We start from the raw sequence: 18,460 nt of genomic DNA on the forward strand, positions 1-18,460 counted from the left end.
AGATAGGATAAATGATGTACACTGCATTGAAACAGATGAGGGAGAGAACTCTTTAGGAGGAATATATAATTAGGTATTATTGTCATGACAAGAGTACAGAATGAAAGCTGCATAGTGGAATGGACAGGGAAAGGGGGATTGTATAACAATGAAATAATTTTTTTTCTTTTACTTTTCAAATAGAAAAGTGAAATGGGGGGAGGGTGTTCAAGGAGGAAAATATGCAACAATGAATGAATGGAAATCCAAAGTCTCTGTAAACTTTCACTAAAATAAGTAATAACTTTTTAAAAAGTACATGCAGATCTCCATCTTTTTGCCATTCGAGCTTGTGCCGGGTGGTATGGAGGAGGAACTAGGGCCAGGTAGCTGGCCCGGTTGGGTGGTGATGAATACCATAGTCTGTCCTGCCAACATTCATGCTCCTGCCAGGTAGTTCATGTAGGGGAATGGGGTTGTGGACTTGCCTGCTAGGAGGCAACGTCCAAAACTCTTTTTTGGAAGAAGCTCCATTGTTGACTATGGAGGAAGTTCTAGTTGAAGCTCCATCCTCAAATCTAGAGGAAGCTGTACCATCAACTACAGAGGAAGCTCCAGCCTTAATTTTAAGGGCAGTTTCATAATCAACTTTAGCAGAACCCAAATTATAACCCCTAGAGAAAGCTCTGCAATCAACTCCAGACAAAACTCTAAAGGAAACTCAACCATCAATTGTAGAAGAATCTCCACAGTCAACACTAGAGGACATTGCATCATCAACTCTAGAAGAATCTTCACAATTAACTCTAGAGGAAATTCCACCATGCTTTCCAAGGGAAGCGCAACAGTAAATTTTGGAGAAATCTCTACAATCTGCTCTCGTTAAAGTTCCACCTTTAAGGATAGAAGAAGCTCTAGAGCTTGAAGAAGCTTCTTGGGAAGCTCCAGAACCAGCTCCATCAACAACCCAAGCAGTTACATCACAGCTAGAGCCAAGGCCAACTCTAAACCAATGCCTTCCTGCTCCTCTGTTTTGGACAAAATGAATAGGCTGAAAGAAGAAAAATCAAGTCTCTTGGCATTCTCTTCCAAGCTTGTGGCATAACAATTAGTGATGAAGGATATGGTAAGCAGTTGAACTAGTAGGGTATCGTCTGGTTATAGGCCATTTAATGCCCAAGACTTGTCTTTCCTTAGTCTGGATTCCAATAACCTACCTCCAGTTTCAAGCTCCAATACTTACCAAGCACAGAACATGGCAAAGTTTCTTAAGTCTCTTAGTCACTGTAATATGAGTATAGGCAACATGAAGAGGACTGAATCTGACTTCTACTAATTCTATAAAAGGGAAATAGCTCCATCAACATCTATGGTACAAAACTAATTCCTATATGGTCAGAAATAATTTCCTATGCCCTATACCTACTTTTCTACTAATCCCAACATCAATCTTACTGGTCAACGAGGTCTGAAATCTGTTTTAATGACTTCACAGGCTTTTTAAGCTTTTTCACCTTTCTCGAGGTGGATCTTGAAGTTTTACAAGTCTCACAGCAGACTGCTGGCTGGATCTACTGGTGGCTCTAACTGACTTCCCAACAGTAACATTCAGGTCTGGGGATAAGAATGCCGGATATGCCACTGACTGTGGTACAATAACATTCCTGCAAAACAGTAAAAAGGTTACACACTGAAGTATATAAAAGTATATTCTAAAACTTGTGGTGAATCCTTCTCTCATTTAAACTGCTAGCTCAACTCATCTATCTTGGACCATCAAAGGATGATTTAGAAAAGAAGATAAGGATAGAAATATTGAGAAAAATGTTCTGTTGAGTACTCTTGCTACTAAGTACATGGAAAGCAAAGATAAGAAAGGAGAGAAAGGCAAGTACTAAAAATCTGTTTTTCTATTTGCAAAGGTATTCAGATTATCAGGAGGGACCAGTTCTTGGAAAAAGACATCATGCTGGGAAAGGTCGAAGATCAGGAAAAGAATAGAAGATGGATGGACACAGTGCCTATAATGACAAGTGCAAGCATGGTAGACTAGTACAAATGGCATAGGATACAGCAAGCTCCTGATCTGTGATTTACAGGGTTGCTATGAACCACAGTTGACTCCACAGCACCTAAAAATAACAACAATAATTAACAGAATTTCCCCACCTCATTCCAAATTCCTCAAAAGGTGTTAAACACTTGTTGGTTTACTTCATATTTCTTAGTGTTTATTCATCTCTAAGGAGGGCTCTTTCCAACCGCATTATACTTGATTTTTGTTTTTAACATGTTATCTTTGCATTGAACCATGAGTTACTTCAAGACAGGGACCGAGCATCAATTATTCTTTATCAGAGTATTGCACATATAAACATAAATGGTGCTTGATCTTCTGGTGTCAAATGACTTGTAGTTCAACTCACAAATGCCTACTGAATCAATATAGATGAATGAGAAAAAATGGTCAATATATTTTTTTCTTTTATATATCATTTCATAAGTGTTTGTCTTTGATAGAAAGAACCTTGGTAGTACAATGGTTAAGCACTCAAGTGGTTTAAATCCATCAGCTTCTTCTTGGGAGAAAGAGGAGACAGTCTGTTTTCATAAAGATTTCCAGCCTTGGAAAATGTATGGGGCATTTCTACTCCGTCCTATTGAGTCACTATGAGAAGCATATACAGGCACTTAGGAGGAGTCACTATAGGAGCTGCACCATGAGCAGGAGTTGACACTATGGCAATGGATTTGGTTTGGGTTGAGTGGCTGATAATAACAGTCTGCTTTTATTTTATGTTCACTACAGTCGGCTTGTGCCAAGGTAATTGGGAGATGATTTGTGCTGTTCAAAGACCTGCTGGCCTTTACCACTGTAAACTATGTTTGAAAACATCAACATAGTGCTGATCAGGGGGCAGCTTCCTCTGACTCCCAGGCTGCAGGAACTTCTTAATTATAGAGATTGCTGCTAATTCTTTATTTAAATGCCTGTAGCAGAAGGAAGTCAGGAGGGCTATCTTGGGATACCCAAAATGCTCCATCACATGTACAAAATTTTACATTGTCACATTATCTGATTTTGCTAATAAGAATTTAAAACACTTACGATACAGGGTCTGTTCTTTCTGGAGGTGGTGCAATATTCATAAACATGGATGGTTCAATAATTTTCTGAAGAGGTTTTAACTGAAGAAAAGGACAACATACATTTAATGCTGTTTAATTACCATTACAGTTCACTCTAAAATGACTGTGCCCAAGGGCTATAGAATTGGCCTTACATGATATAGATGGAGAAGGGAGGTGAGGGGAGACAAGGGGATGGGAGGGGAGGGGAGTGAAGGGGAGGGGAAGGAAGAAAAGAAGAGAGAAGAGGGGAAGGAAGAAAAGAAGAGAGAAGGGGAGGGGAGGGGAGGGAAGGAGAGGAAAAGAAAAAAGAAAAGAAAAGAGAACTATATACAACTTATAGTCCCTTTTGGGAGCTCTGGTGTCATACTGGTAAGAAAATGCACTGCAATCCCAAAGGCATGCAGTTCGAATCCACCAGCGGCTCCTTGGGAGAACGGACAGTCTCCTCCCATGTGACTTACTGTCTCTCAGAACCTGCTTGGAGGGTCAGCTATGGCTCAGTTCTGACTCGAATGTACACAGCAACAATGTTTAACTAGATGGACTGGTGCAATGACTGCAGCAGTATGCTTAAGTATATCAGAGATGATGAGGAAGGCACAGGATAGGACAGAGTTCAGATCTGTTGTTCATAGGGTCACTGAGCCATACTTGAATCTAAGGCACATAAGAACTTATACAGAGAGAGACAGAGAGAAAGAGAGAGAGAGACAAGGATAGGAACAAAGGAAACTGTAAGCACAAAGAACAAACTCTTGCACACAAATAATAATCATCATGAACCACAACCTCTTCTAACCTGAGACCAGAAGAATTAGATGGTATCCAGCTACCACCACCAACCATTCTCAAATGGGACTTAACACACAGTCCTTCACAGGATGGGAGAAAGCTCAAACTAATTCAATTTTTTTGTAAGTCTTTTAAAAAGCCCAGACTTACTATAGCAGTAGAGGCGTCTAAACCATAACTCTACACATTAAATCTGAAATTCAAACAACTCACTAAGGTTATCTTTCACAGTGCTTGGCTCATAATATTATACAAGATACTGTGCTCTAAATAATCACCTAAACGAAACCAAATGGTAAACATTTATTCCAGATCAAAGAGCAGAAGGTAAGGAAAACAAAGGAGCTAGATTAATGGAAACAGAACAACCAGAACAGTAATGTTAAGAATACTGACACATAATGCACACCCATGTTTATTGTGGCTTTGTTCATAATAGCAAAGGGCTGGAAACAACCTAAGTGCCCATCAACAAACAACTGGACAGAGAAGCTCTGGTATATTCTCACAATGGAATACTATGCTGCATTGAAAAACAAGGAACTCATGCATTATTCTTCAAATTGGTAACCCTGGAGGACATTATGCTGAGTGAAATATCTCAGTCACAAAAGGACAAATACTGCATAGTGCCACTGCTGTAAAACAGAACTGACGTCATAGTTGGGGTGAAACTAAGATGAGATAAATAATGTACACTGCATTGAAACAGATGAGGGAGAGAACAGTTTAAAATCGATACACAATTGGGTATTATGGTAATGACAAGAGTCCAGAATGAAGGTTGCATAGTGGAGTGTACTTGGGGTGGGGGTGGGGGATTATATACCAATGAAGGAATTTTTCTTTAACTTTTTAAAGTGAAGAGCAAACTGGGGGGCGGGGGAGAGGGATGTGCAGGGAGAAAAATGCAACAATGAATGAATGGAAATCCAAAATCTCTGTAAATGTTCTTTAAAATTAATAAAATAAAATGTTAAAAAAAGAATACTGACACATGATGAAAAATGTTACTAATCCAACTAAGCAATGTGTCCTGTTGTTACTGTTGTCATGTAGGTGTCCTAGAAACCCTGTGAACAACAGATCTGAACCTTGTCCTACCCTGTTCCATCCTCATCATCTCTAACATACGTAAGTCACTGCTACAGTTACCGCGCCAATCCCTCTTGCTGACAGACTTCTTCTCCATGATCATCTACCTTTCCAAGCACGGGAAATAACATGAAAGGAATTATTAAATTGGAACCTAATTTCCTGAATAAGCTTTCACTAAAACACAGTGTTTTAAAATAAAAGAACTAACATTTACTGAGAACTTAATATTTGCCAAGCATTTTATATCTATAATTCTAAGTAATACTAGAAATGAAGTAGATTATTGTAGTAGATAATTGTCCCACTTTATAGCTGATGCTGATGATCAGAGATTTGTTTAAGGGGAACCTGAGAGCCAAAAAGTTCTATCTACTCCAAATCTATGCTCTTTTTACTGCATCATGACACAGGTATTCAAGATCTGAAAAGTTCATATACATTGTTGTTGTTGTCATGTGCTATTGAATCATATGTGACTCACAGTGACCCTTTGTACAACAGCTCTGAAGCCTGCCCCATCATGAGTCAGTCTGACTGACTCCAACACACCTACTCCGTCGTCCCAGTTACTTTATCAATCCATCTCATCCAGGGTCTTCCTCTCCTGCGCTGGCCCTCCACTCTTCTGAACATGATGTCCTTCTCCAAGGACTGGCCCCTCCTGGCCACGTTCCCAAAGTATGTGAGACAGAGCTTCAAAAGTATAGACTCCAAGGACAAACTATTTAAAAGCTGACTTTATATTATACAGCTTATTATTTTTCACAGCAATATTTTTGCTTCTTGTTTTAGAAGACTTAAATTACACAAAAGGAGCCCTGTTGCTACAATAGATAGGCACTTGACTTCTAACGGAAAGGTCTCCAATTTGAACCCAGTAGGGGCTCCCTTAAAAACTCTTGGTGAACTGCTCCCATTACAGTTTGGGAAACCTTATGGGGCAGTTACATCCTGTTTTATTGAATCAGAAATCGACTCCAAGATACAAACACTTGCTCTATTTCCTTTAAAAAGGAGTTTATGTCAGTAAGAATGGTTATTGTTGTATATGATATTACATCTGTGAAATTACTGTTTGAGATGTTACTATTTAAAAAGGGATGAAACAAATAAGAATTCCTTATAAAAGAAACTCATGATTTTTTTTTCTAAAAGGTAAAAAGTAGAAGGGAAAAGAAAAAACTTAAGTCTTTTATCTTTAATTTGTATATTCTTTCTGACTCAAATGACACTGTAAATCACAATGCTAAATCAAGCCAAATTCTACAAAAGAATCCTAAAAACAATTTTACAGTTACTTTTTTATTAGAATGATATAGACACCGGTTTCACTCTCAACTAGTTAAAGCCACCCAAAGCAACAAAAACATAAAATGAAAAGAAAAGTAATTTGCAAAGTATAAGGATCATTTCCTAAAAATGAGGTGGGGGCTTGATTTTTAAATGTCTCAAATCTATGGTAATATGAAGAGATAACAAAGTTCTTTCAAACACTTGGTGAGAATGTTTACTGGTACAACATTTCTATAACCATTTTAAAGGTCATTGGGACAATCATTTACCTTTTAGTATCCTAGTGTAAGAAGATTATTAAAGACATGAACAAAGATTACCTCTTGATAAGTCATAAAGGTATAAATAGTGTCAAATGTTGAAATTAACATAGAAGAAAAAAGCATATGTGGTCAGAGAATAAAATAGTAATTGAATAACACCAAGATGTAATCTTTATACTTGTAGACATAAAAATCCACATCAGCTTCTTGAATACTTCAAATATTTTTTTGTCTGTAATGAAATAAATATCCCTCTGTGCATATATGTTTTGTGTACATACATATACAGACAAAAGCAACTTACATAATAAAGACACATTTTAAATGAAATGTCATTAATATGAAATGTATTAGTAAATAATTGTAAAACCTCATTTTTCTTTAGTCAAAAGTAGCATTATTGAAATACTGAAAGAATTTATCAACCTTAAAGAGATATAGGTTGTATGATGAGACTGAAGATCTGTAACACATTTTACAAAGAGGTGAACTAACCTGATGTGAAAATCCAAAACCGAAGTTTCCATAGGAAAACATAAATTCTACTTCCATCCTGCAGATAAACTGAATATATGGCAAATTTACTTTTATGTTTAAGCTGGATGATATTTTAATGGAAAAGTGATAATTTCTATTTAACAAGTGAATACATTAGAAAAGGCAAAGCATGAATTCATTGATTGATAAATCATTCACACAAGGGACTCCTAGACAAAAATGTTTTGGAGTTCCTGGAGCATTAAAATATTCTACATTAAGGTTAAATATATTGTCATTAAAATATCCAAAATATTCAGAAATATTACAGTTAATACTACACATAAATATATATTATATTCATATATATGTACATAGATAATGGATACATATAAAATATTGGAAAACAAAATGAAGAGTAATAGTTGTATATAGCCACTAATTGCAAAAAGAAATATTAAGAAGTATGAATGTATGAAAATTGGACATTGCTAAAGAGGAAATGAAATTCATAAATATTGAAATACTAGGCATTGGTGAGCTACAATGGATTGGCATTGGCTACTTTGAATCAGACACATGATCTACTATGCTGGAAATGAAAAAAAATTGAGGAAAAACGGGTTTGCATACATAGTAAAAAAAGAACATTTCTAGATCTATCCTGAAATATAGTGTTGTGACAGGATATTCATACACATATAAGGAAGACCTGTTAATACCACTATCATTCAAATAGATGCACCAACAACTAGAGCCAAAAAAGGGAGAAATAGAAGATTTCTATCAACTTTTGCAGTCAGAAATTGATCAACCAAACAAGATTCATTAACAATAACTCGTGACTGGAATGCAAAAGTTGGAAATAAGGGAAAAGGATCAGAAATCTGCTTTTACCTGTCACTTGGTGACAGAAATGAGGCTGGACACAGAATGATAGAATTTTGTACAATCAATTATTTATTCACTGCAAATACCTTTTTTAAAAAACACACAAATAGTGGCTATACACACGGACCTCACCTGATGGACTACACAGGAACTAGACTGAGCATATCTGTGAAAATAATCATTAGAGAAGCTCAGTATCAGCAGTGAAAACTAGGCCAGGTGCTGACTGTGGAACAGACCATCAACTACTCATGTGCAAGTTCAAACTGAAGCTGAGGAAAATGAAAACAAATCTATAATAACCAAAATATGACCTTGAGTCTATTCCACCTGAATTTTAAAACCATTTAAAAAATAGCTTTGAGGCCTTGAACACTACTGAATGAAGAGCTGTGGGATGATGATATCAAGAATATCATTGATGAAGAATGTGAAAGGTCATTATAAATACAAATAAAGAAGAAAAGACTGAGATGTGTGTCAGAAGAGACTGAATATTGTGTTATAATGCTGAGAAATCACAAAAAAGGGAAAATTAAAAAAGGAAATTAAAGAGCTGAACAGAAGATTTTAAAGGGCAGCTCAGGAAGACAAGACTATTGGTATTATAATGAAATATGAAGAGAGAGTTCAAGCCTTGAGTTGCAATACTTAAAGAAGCTATGGGGAGAATACTGAATGATTTAGGAAGCATCAAATGAAGATGGAAGGAGTCACAGAGTCAAAAACAAATTGGCTGACACAGAAGAATTTCATGAAACAGTCTATGATCAAGAAGCAGTGGTGATGAAGGAAGAAGCTCAAGGAGACTGGCAAAAAAATAAGGCCCCAGGAACTGATGGAATACCAGTTGGCCTATTTCAACAGATGCAGCCCTGGACATGCTCACCAGATGTGCCAAGAAAGCCATAATACAACAACCTGGTAAACTGACTGGAAAAGATCCATATTTATTCTGATTCCCAAAATAGGTGATCTAACTGTATGGAAATTATCAAACAATATCACTAATATAACATATAAGCAAAATATTGCTTAAGATTATAAAAAAAAAAACCCAATTGGAACAGTATATCAAGAAAGAACTGCTAAAAATACAAGCTGGGTTTAAAAGAGGCAATGGCACAAGGAATATCATTGCCAATGTCAGGCCTTGACTGAAAGCAAAGAGTACCAAAAGAATGTCTATTTGTGTTTTATTAAATATACAAAGGCATTTGACTGGGTGGACCCCAACAAACTGTGACTTACACTGAGAGGAATAGGAAGCCCAAAACTCTTGATAATGTTCATGTGCAACTTAGACCAGAAAACAGTCATCAGAATAGAGTAAGGAAATGCTATTATGTGCCATCAAGTCATCTGCGACTCATAGGACCCTCTGTACAACAGCCCTAAACCTTGCTCTATCCTGTGCCAATCTGTCTCCAACATACCTACCCTGATTACCCCAGTCACTGAATCAATCCACCTCATGGAGGGTCTTACTCTCCTGCACCGTCCTTCCGCCATCCCAAGCATGATGTCCTTCTCCAAAGACTGGTCCCTCCTTGCAACATGTTGAAAGCATACCAGATGATACTTCAGAATCCTTGCCTCCAAGGAGCAGCCTGGTCTAATCCTCTCCAGGATGAACCTGTTCATTTTCTTAGCAGTATGTGGTATATTTAATACTCTTCTCCAACACCACAGCTCAAAGGCTTCAATTCTCCTTCTATCCTCCCTTATTGTTTTTGTTAAGTGCCGTTGAGTAGTAGGCGACTCATAATGACCCTATGAACGAAAGTCCTTTCTCCAGGTTCATAGAATTTCCAGAGGAAAGTTATTACAGAAGTGGATGCCACTCCTGCTTCCAAGCTTGTTTTAATTGGGAAGCTCCACCAAATACTGTCCACCATGGATAATCATTAACGCATTTGACACATCAGTGTTCAGCTTCACAGCAACCACAAGTTACCTCTGTACGGCAAGAGGGCACACTGGGGCTATACGACCTAGAAGACTGTCTGTACAAAAACAATGAAAAACAGGCCTGAGGACTGTGGATTAAAAGTCACCCACCTTTGGCTTGGCAGCATCACTTTCAGTACACTAGGCCAACTGATCTCTCTCAATGTTGTTGGTATTGTTTTTAAGTGCCGTCGAGTTATAGGCGACTCATAGCGACCCTATGAACGAAAGTCCTCAACACTTGTGTGTCTTTCATCCTTTCTTCAGGTTCATAGGGTTTCCAGAGGCTAGCTGTTTTGGAAGTGGATGCCACTCCTGCTTCCAAGCTTCTATCCTCCCTAGTCATTGTCAATTGCTTGCTATGCTAGGCAAAAAGAAAACATTACATGGTTCAAAATCAAGAAAGGAGTGCATCAGGTTTGTGTCCTTTCCCCATACCTTTTCAATCTATATGCCAAACTGACTGTTTGGGAGGATGGGCTCTATGAAGAAGAATGTTGTATCAGGATTGGAGCAAGAGTCATCAACAATCTACATTACACAGATGATACAACCTTGCTCACCAAAAATAAGGACAATCTAAAGCATTTGCTGCTGAAGGTCAAGGCTGCAGTCTTCAATATGGATTGTATTTCAACATTAGGATAACAAAGATTCTCACTGTCAGACCAATTGGCAGCATCATGATAGATGGAGAAGAGGTAGTTAACATTTTTCTTGGATCCACAATCAACATTCTTGGCACCAGCAGTCAGAAAATCAAAAGTTGCACTGGGCAAGTCTGCTGTCAGAGACCTCTCCAGGGAGCTGAAGAGCAACAATGTCAGTCTAGAGACTAAGATTTGATTGATCCAGGCCATGGTCTTCTCAATTATTTGCTATGCATATGAGAGCTGAACAATGAATAAGGATTACAGAAGAAGAAGAAATTCCTTTCAGTTGTGGTGGTAGAGAGAAGTATTGAACATATCATGGACTGCCAAGCAGATTGTTCCTTGGAGGCAAGGATTTTGAAACTCCCTCTCACATAATTTGAGCATGCTGTCAGGAGGGAATACTCTTTGGAAAAGGACATCATTCTTGCAAGGGTGGAGGGTCAGCACGGGAGAGGAAGATCCTGGATGAGATTGACAGTGACCATGGCAATGGGGGCAGATGTGTCAGAGACAGTGAGATTGGCTCAAGATAGCCAGGGTTCAGAGCTATTTTTCATAGGGTCATTATGAGTTGTAGTCAACTCGGTGGCAGAATACAATACAATACAATACAATACAATACAATACAATATAATACAATACAACACAATACAACCTGGAACAGCAGAGGAAGAAGAAAGTCAAGGATAGAAGGAAGATACAGAATGCATGGCTACTTCTTGCTATCAACAACTATCTCCTTTGCCATGAGATCAGAAGAACTAACAGTGCCTACTAAACCACTATTGTTATTTGGTGCCACTGAGTTGAGCACAACACATAGCGACCCTATGAACAAAAGATCTGAACCTAGTTATGTCCTGAACCATACTCACACATCCTGACACACAAGTGCCCATTGCAGCAGTCACCGTGTCAATATACCCGGTTGAGAGTCTTCCTATCCTTCGCCAACCATCCAACCTTCCTGACATCATGTCCCTCTCAAGGAATAGCACCTCCTAGCAATATGTCCAAAGTATGTGAGTGTAGCATCAGGATTGGAGGGAAGCGCATCAAGAACCTGCATTATGCAGATGGCACAACCTTACATGCTGAAAGTGAGAAGAACTTGAAACATTTGTCAGAGAAGATCAAGGAATGCAGCCTTCAGTATGGATTGTGTTTCAATATCAAGAAAACAAAGATTCTTACCACTGGACCAATAGGCAGTGTCATGATGGATGGACAGAGATTAAAACTGTGACAGCTTCATCTTGCTTGGATCCATAATTAACACCCTTGGTATGAGTAGTAAGGAAATGAGGAGATGCATTGCACTGGGAAAATCTGCACTTAAGGACCCTTCCAAATTATCAAGGAGTAGCAATGTCAGTTTGAGGACTAAGGTGTACCTGATTCAGGCCATAGTCTTTCTGATTACTAGCTATGAATCTGAGACTTGGACAATGAATAAGGATGATAGAAAAAGGATTAACACCTCTGAGCTGTGGTGTTGGAGAAGAGTACTGAACATCCCATGGATGGCCAGGAAAACGAACAGATATGTCTTAAAGACTGATGCAGCTGGAGTGCTCTTACTTACGGTTACTGATCATGATAATAAAAAATTCAAAAAAAAAATTCCATACAAGAATTCTGATCAAGAGTAGAGAAACACACAACATAATTTCAAATTCCCATAGACTCTAGAGTGTCCAGGGCCACTGAGCTTGAAATTTTTGTTTGGAGATAAATAGTGTTAGAAAAAATGAAAAACCATCTGTAGAAAACTCAAGCAAGACCTACATCTCCACAATACACAAAAATCAACTCAAAGTGGATCAAGGACCAAGGTGTAAAACCCAGGACAATACACATCAGAGAAAGGCTTAGAAGAACTCTAGAAGCCTTAATCCACAATATGAAGTCTTCCAAGCATCCTGAAAAACCTACAACCAGGAGAGAATAAAATAGATGAGCAGGACCTTCTAAGAATCAAATCCCTATGCACATAAAAAAAAAAATCCCAACAGGGTAAAAAGGAAACCCACATACTGGGAAGAAATATTTTGTAATGACCTATCTGATAAGTGACTCATATGTAAAGTTTAGAGAATACTTCACCACCTCCCCAAGAAAAAAGTAAACAATCCAGTTTCAAATTGGGCACATGATATGAATAGACACTTCGTGAAGAAGACATCCAGATGGCAAACACACAGGTGAAAAAATGTTCAAAATTCCTAGCTCTCATACGGATGCAAATCAAAACAACCACAAGATATCATCTCATTCCAATAACAATAGCAAAGTTCAACGGAACAACAAACAACAAATGCTGGCGAGGTTGTGGAGAGATTGGAACCCTAATTCACTGCTGATGGAGGTGTAAAATGGTGTAACTACCATGGAAGATGGTATGATGCTTTCCCAAAATGTTGGACCATTTGACCCAGAAATTCCACTACCAGGAATCTACCCTAAAGAAACTAGAACTGCCATCTAAACAGATAGATGCACACCCATGTTTAATGCTGTGTTATCACAATAGCAAAGAGGTGGAAACAAGCCAAGTGCCCATCAACAAACGAATGGATAGAAAACTATATTCACACAATGGAATACTACACAGCACTGAAAGAACAAGGAATTAATAAAATATTACACAACATGGGTGATCCTGGAGGATATTATGCTGAGTGAAATCTCTCAGTTACAAAAGGACAAATACTGCATAATGCCACTGTTATTATAAAACAGTATTGACACAGGGATTGAGGCAAAATTAAGAAAAGAGGGGATAAATAATGAACACTGCATTGGAACAGATGAAGGAAAAAACCTTTTTAAAAGGAATATATAATTAAGCACTATTTGTATGACCAGAATAAGAGGCAATAGCAAAGTGAACTGGGGTTGGGGGGAAGGGAGGAAATTATGCAACAATGAATTAATATTTTTTTAAGTGAACTCGGGGATGGAAGGGAGGAAAATGTGCAACAATGAAAGAATGAAAATCCAACTTTTCTGTAAACTTTCATTAAAATCACAATAATAACAAAAAAGAAAATTGGGGGCAGGGGAACACTTTAACCAAAAATATCCCTTGAAGTCTTCTTAAAACCAAATAATAGTTTAGGTATCTCTCGTGGCTTAGTGGTAAGGAATTTGCTGCCAATGCAAAGGTACACAGTTCAAATCCAGCAGCTACTGTGTAGGAGAAAGATAAGCAATCTCCTCCCAGGCGATTTACAGCCTCTAGAAATCCACTGGAGTGTCATCAAATGGGTCAGTTCTGAGGATGGTATTCAACAACAAAAACAGTTAAACTAAACATAATGCCTTCAGCATTATGCTTTAAGAATTCTCTCTAGATAGGTTAGATCCAACTGACATCCTTAAACTGGCAAAGATCAGACTCAAAAGATTAGATATGGTCATGAGGGAGGAACAGTTCAGAGAAGGGGGATGAGAATGGTTGTGAGGGGTTGACTAGAAGAATGTAATCAATGTCACTAAATTGTACATGTACAAACTGTTAAATAGGTGTATGTTCCAGTGTGTTTACTTTTAATAACACAAAAGAAATAAAATTAAGAGAAAAAAATTAGAAAAAGAATGAAAAACCAACCCTTTAGAAACTTCAAAGAGAAAGACAACCCCTAAACCTAGAAAGTGAGTCTCCTGAGGTTGTATAAACACGTAGCTGGTGGCATTTTATTGCCTCACCCAGTAATTTCTACTTTTCTTTTGGCCATTTATTAGTAAGGTGGGACTTTTCTGGAAGGGTGTGTGTTCAGATTTTGTAAGTTAATATGTCATTCTTTTCATTCACATGAATTAAGACAATTATTAGCAGTGCAATAAAAAGATAAAGGCTATATGCCATAATTATATGAAACATTAAGAAAATATTACATATACTCAAAACTATTAGGTTTTAGTAAAGTTCTTACTGTGTTTCTGTTAAAAATTTGAAATTCTTCTGTAAAGCATCCTTTCTAGAAAATAAAAAGTAAATTATAAAATCCTTACAGAATCATTCATTTCATAGAAAAAAAAAAGCAGGGTATTGACTTTTTAAAGTGCACATATGAATCTAATAGTCAATTTCCTGAGCATAATGAGTGTTTAGGAAATGAAAAGTTCCAAATACAAGTGACATGAATTAAATGGTAATACATTTATGTTTTAGACAAAAAGGTACTTGATAACTATAGCTCCCCATTTTGGAAGTCTTAGACTGTTATTTCTACACTTCTTTTGAGGGGTTACTTAAATACAGTTACACACAATCAGTTTATTTTTGACACAATGTCTTCTATTAGGGACTGTGATAATCTTTTTAACCATGTAAAGCTTTGGTAAAAGCCTTGGTCACCACCTCTTGTCACCTCTACTGTCCCGTAAATCTTCTCAGTTTAGCCAGCATCACATGGTTTCATTTCTTCCTAGCCTTTTCCAATACAGCCTGTGGTATTCCAACTGTATACAAGGCGGTGGTGTTATTGTGTACCACAGAGTTGGAACTAACTCAGAGCTGACTCTCCAGGGGGTTTTCAGAGGCAGTTAATCACATGAGAGGAGACTGCCTATCCTTCTCCCGCAGAGCAGCTGGTGGATTCCAACCATGTGCCTTCAGGATTGCAGTGCAGCTTCTTGCCTCTAGGCCATCAGTTCTGTTTAACAATATATCACATTTTTCCATACTAGCCTTATTGAGAGAGAACTCATATACCATATCATTTATCCATTTAAACGGTTCATAGTTTTAAGGTGAAACAGTGCAATTTTACATCATTCTCACGGCTTTAGAACAAATCCAGTATGTTAATTGGTGCCTTGTATTCAAATGTACTTCCCCAGCTCTGAGCAACCATTAATCTCTTTTGCACTACATAGATTCCCTAGTCTAGATTTTCATGAGAACAGCATTATAAGATACATGGTCTTTTGTGACTAATTTCTTCTACTTAGCATATTTTCAAGATTCATTCCTGTTATAACTTGTATCAGTACTTCATTATTTTTAATGATGAGTAATATTTTTATTATTCTTACAGTTTTGACTCACTATATTTTATCAATTTATTCATTGACATGAATTTGAGTTGTTTCTATCTTGTGGGTACTATTAATTCTATTACAGCCATTCATGTTCAAGTTTCTGTGAGGACGTACGTTTTCCTCTCTCTTGGGTATATGGCAAAGAGTAGAATGCTGTTTTAAATGGTAATCTTGTGAGAGGAATTGACAGTTCAAAATGAAACCTCTCATCCTTCACCTGGGTTCATTTCATGTATCTGTCAGTGAAGGTTGCATTTTGGTGTGATGTGAAACAGTTTTCAGGAAAACTTCTAGATAAGGATAAATGAAGAAAGCAGGCAGGACTGGTGCACTACTTCTGAAAAATGAGTCAATGAATCACAATGGAACACTGTCCAATCCACAACTGAGCAACTGAGCAGCTGAGCAGCATGGTGGCACTGGATCAGGCAGCACTTCATTCCTTTCTGCATGTGGTCACCAAGTCAGAGAACTGAATGGACAAGAGCCTACAGCAGTAACTCAAGGTCTGAGAAAAGAACTGAAGGTTTCCAGATTGTTTTCCAAAGCAGTTGCACCATTTTGCATTCTCACCAGCAATATATAGAATTCTGTTTTCCTCATGTCTTTTATAACACTTTTTCACCTTATTATTTCAGCAATCCTAGTGGATATTAAATACTATCTCCTTGTAGTTTTGATTTGCATTTTCTTGATAATTAATGATGTTCAACATCTTTTCAAGTTCAGCCATTTGTATATCTTCATTGGAGAAATGGCTAGTAAAAGTTTGGGCCATTTTTAATTGAATGAATGGTCCTTCTTTGATTGAGTTTTAAGAATTCTTCATATAGTCTAGACACGAGTCTTTTATAAATTACGTATTGCTTAAAATTTTTTTTTTATTCCAGTCTGTAAGTTGTCTTGGCTCTTCATTTTAAAAAAGACCTTTAAGATACAAAGTTTTTTATTTTAGAGAATTCTAATTTATCCAATTTTGTCATTGTTGCTCATGCTTTCTGTGACATATCTAAAGAAGCCTTTGCCAAGTCCAAAGATATTAAGATGTTTTATGTTTTCCCCTGAGAGTTTTATAAGTTTTTTTCTTTTACACTTAGGTATTTGATCCATTTTGAGTTATTCTTGTATATAGTGTGAGGTAAGGACTCAACTTCTTTCTTCTGTGTGTGGCTATTCAGTTGGTCTAGCACCATTTGTTGAAAAGGCTGTTACTAATACAGTCTTGGAACTTTTATTAAAATACAGCTGATGTTTGCTAATGGCATATCTGACTTGGGTCTGGTTTCTGAAATAAAGCTTCAACAATTCAACAACAAAAAACCAAATGATCCTATCAAAATAATGACAGAGGGCATGTACAATTATCAAAGAAGTCATTCAGATGGCCAACAGACACATGTAAGATGCTCAAGATCATTAGCTATTCACACTCATTCATTCTGACCCTCCAGTATGCTTTCAGAGGCTGTAAATAACATGGTAGGAGATCGCCCACCTTTCCCCCTTGGAAACAGCTAGTAGATTTGAACTACCTTTAGGCTGCCCGTGCAACTCTTTACCCACTAAGCCACCATGCTGTTGTTGTATTGTTGTGTATTGGAGAGTTGGAACCAGCCCATAGCTGACCCTCTGGTAGATTTTTAATCACATGATTAATCACATACGAAAAGATTGCCCCTCCTTCTCCTACAGAGCAACTGGTGAACTCGAACCTCATGCCTTTGGGATTGCAACACAGCTTCTTGTCACTAGATCACCAGTGTTCCTCTAAGACATGAACTCTTTACAAATTATACAAGGATAACAGTATAGAGCTCTGGGAAGTTCTGGTGGCCTGACAGCAAGAAGCTATGCTGCAACCCCATAGGCATGTGTTTTAAATTCACCCATTGCTCCTTAGAAGAAAAATGGGCAATCTCCTGTGCGATTAACAGCCTCTAGAAACCCACTAGAGGTTCAGCTATGGGTCAGTTCCTAGTCAGGAATACACAACATCACTATAGAAGAGAGAGTTGCCTCTCACTGCAAATAAGAAAAAGCCACCAATTGAAAAGACAAGAAAACTTAGAGAGAAGTCCCTATGAACACTGGAACTTTTGACCCTAGATACATGTTCCTTCTCATTTGCAAGACAGGATCTGCTGTCTTTTAGAATTGTGCTTTGTTATTTGCATTTTTATTAAAAAGCCAGTTAATGTTCACTTTTGTGAGTATCTGTGTATGGTAACTTTCCATAGAGAACTTACTATTTCTTTCCAAGACCTTCAATCTTGGGTACTACACTGGTACCAGAACTGGCAACACATCGGCACCTAACCTACTGATCCATATGTCAATATTTGTGCCAGTCCTATGCTCAGGAACTGCCCTGATCACTACTGCTATGCAGTAAGTTTTGAAATTAGAAGTGTAGATGTTTTATATTTTATTCTTTTTTTTTTCAGGATTGGTTTCAATATTCAGGGTCCCTGGAAATGCTACAATTTTTGAGACTCAATTTGTCAAGTTGTACAAATAAGGTGGAATTTTTATAATGATTATATGGAATCTGTATATCAGTTTGGAAATATTGGCTTTTTAAATTTTTTAAATTATATTATTTTTATGTGTACCATCAAATCAGATCTGACTGGTACAGGAGGAGATTGCCCCCTCCTTCTCCAGCAGAGCATCTGGTGGATTTGAACTGCGTACCTCTGGGATTGCAGTGAAGCATCTTGCCACTAGGCTACCAGAGCTCCCTCAAATACTGCCATTTTAATGATGTTAAGGCTTCTAAGCCATAAGCACGTTTTTACACTTATTTACATTTTTTCATTTCTTTCAAAAATAATTTGTTAATTTTCAAAGTATGAACTGCATGATTTCTTATTATATTCA

General features: G+C 37.4%; 1 protein-coding gene across 1 annotated transcript in view; it reads right to left on the reverse strand.

Annotated features, from left to right (window-relative positions):
* The window catches only part of LOC102861346, a 119,467-nt gene that overhangs the window by 70,224 nt on the left and 30,783 nt on the right, over nucleotides 1–18,460 (reverse strand). The window contains exons 6-9 of the mRNA XM_006889147.1: nucleotides 14,470–14,514; nucleotides 7,053–7,121; nucleotides 3,089–3,168; nucleotides 1,494–1,643 (exon numbers count right to left, since the gene is read on the reverse strand). Coding sequence (XP_006889209.1) covers nucleotides 1,494–1,643; nucleotides 3,089–3,168; nucleotides 7,053–7,121; nucleotides 14,470–14,514 — 344 coding nt within the window. The remainder of the gene's footprint in view (nucleotides 1–1,493; nucleotides 1,644–3,088; nucleotides 3,169–7,052; nucleotides 7,122–14,469; nucleotides 14,515–18,460) is intronic.

Source organism: Elephantulus edwardii, unplaced genomic scaffold (genome assembly GCF_000299155.1).
Source record: "Elephantulus edwardii isolate Elephantulus edwardi_28Jun2011 unplaced genomic scaffold, EleEdw1.0 scaffold00075, whole genome shotgun sequence".
Classification (NCBI taxonomy): Eukaryota; Metazoa; Chordata; class Mammalia; order Macroscelidea; family Macroscelididae; genus Elephantulus; species Elephantulus edwardii.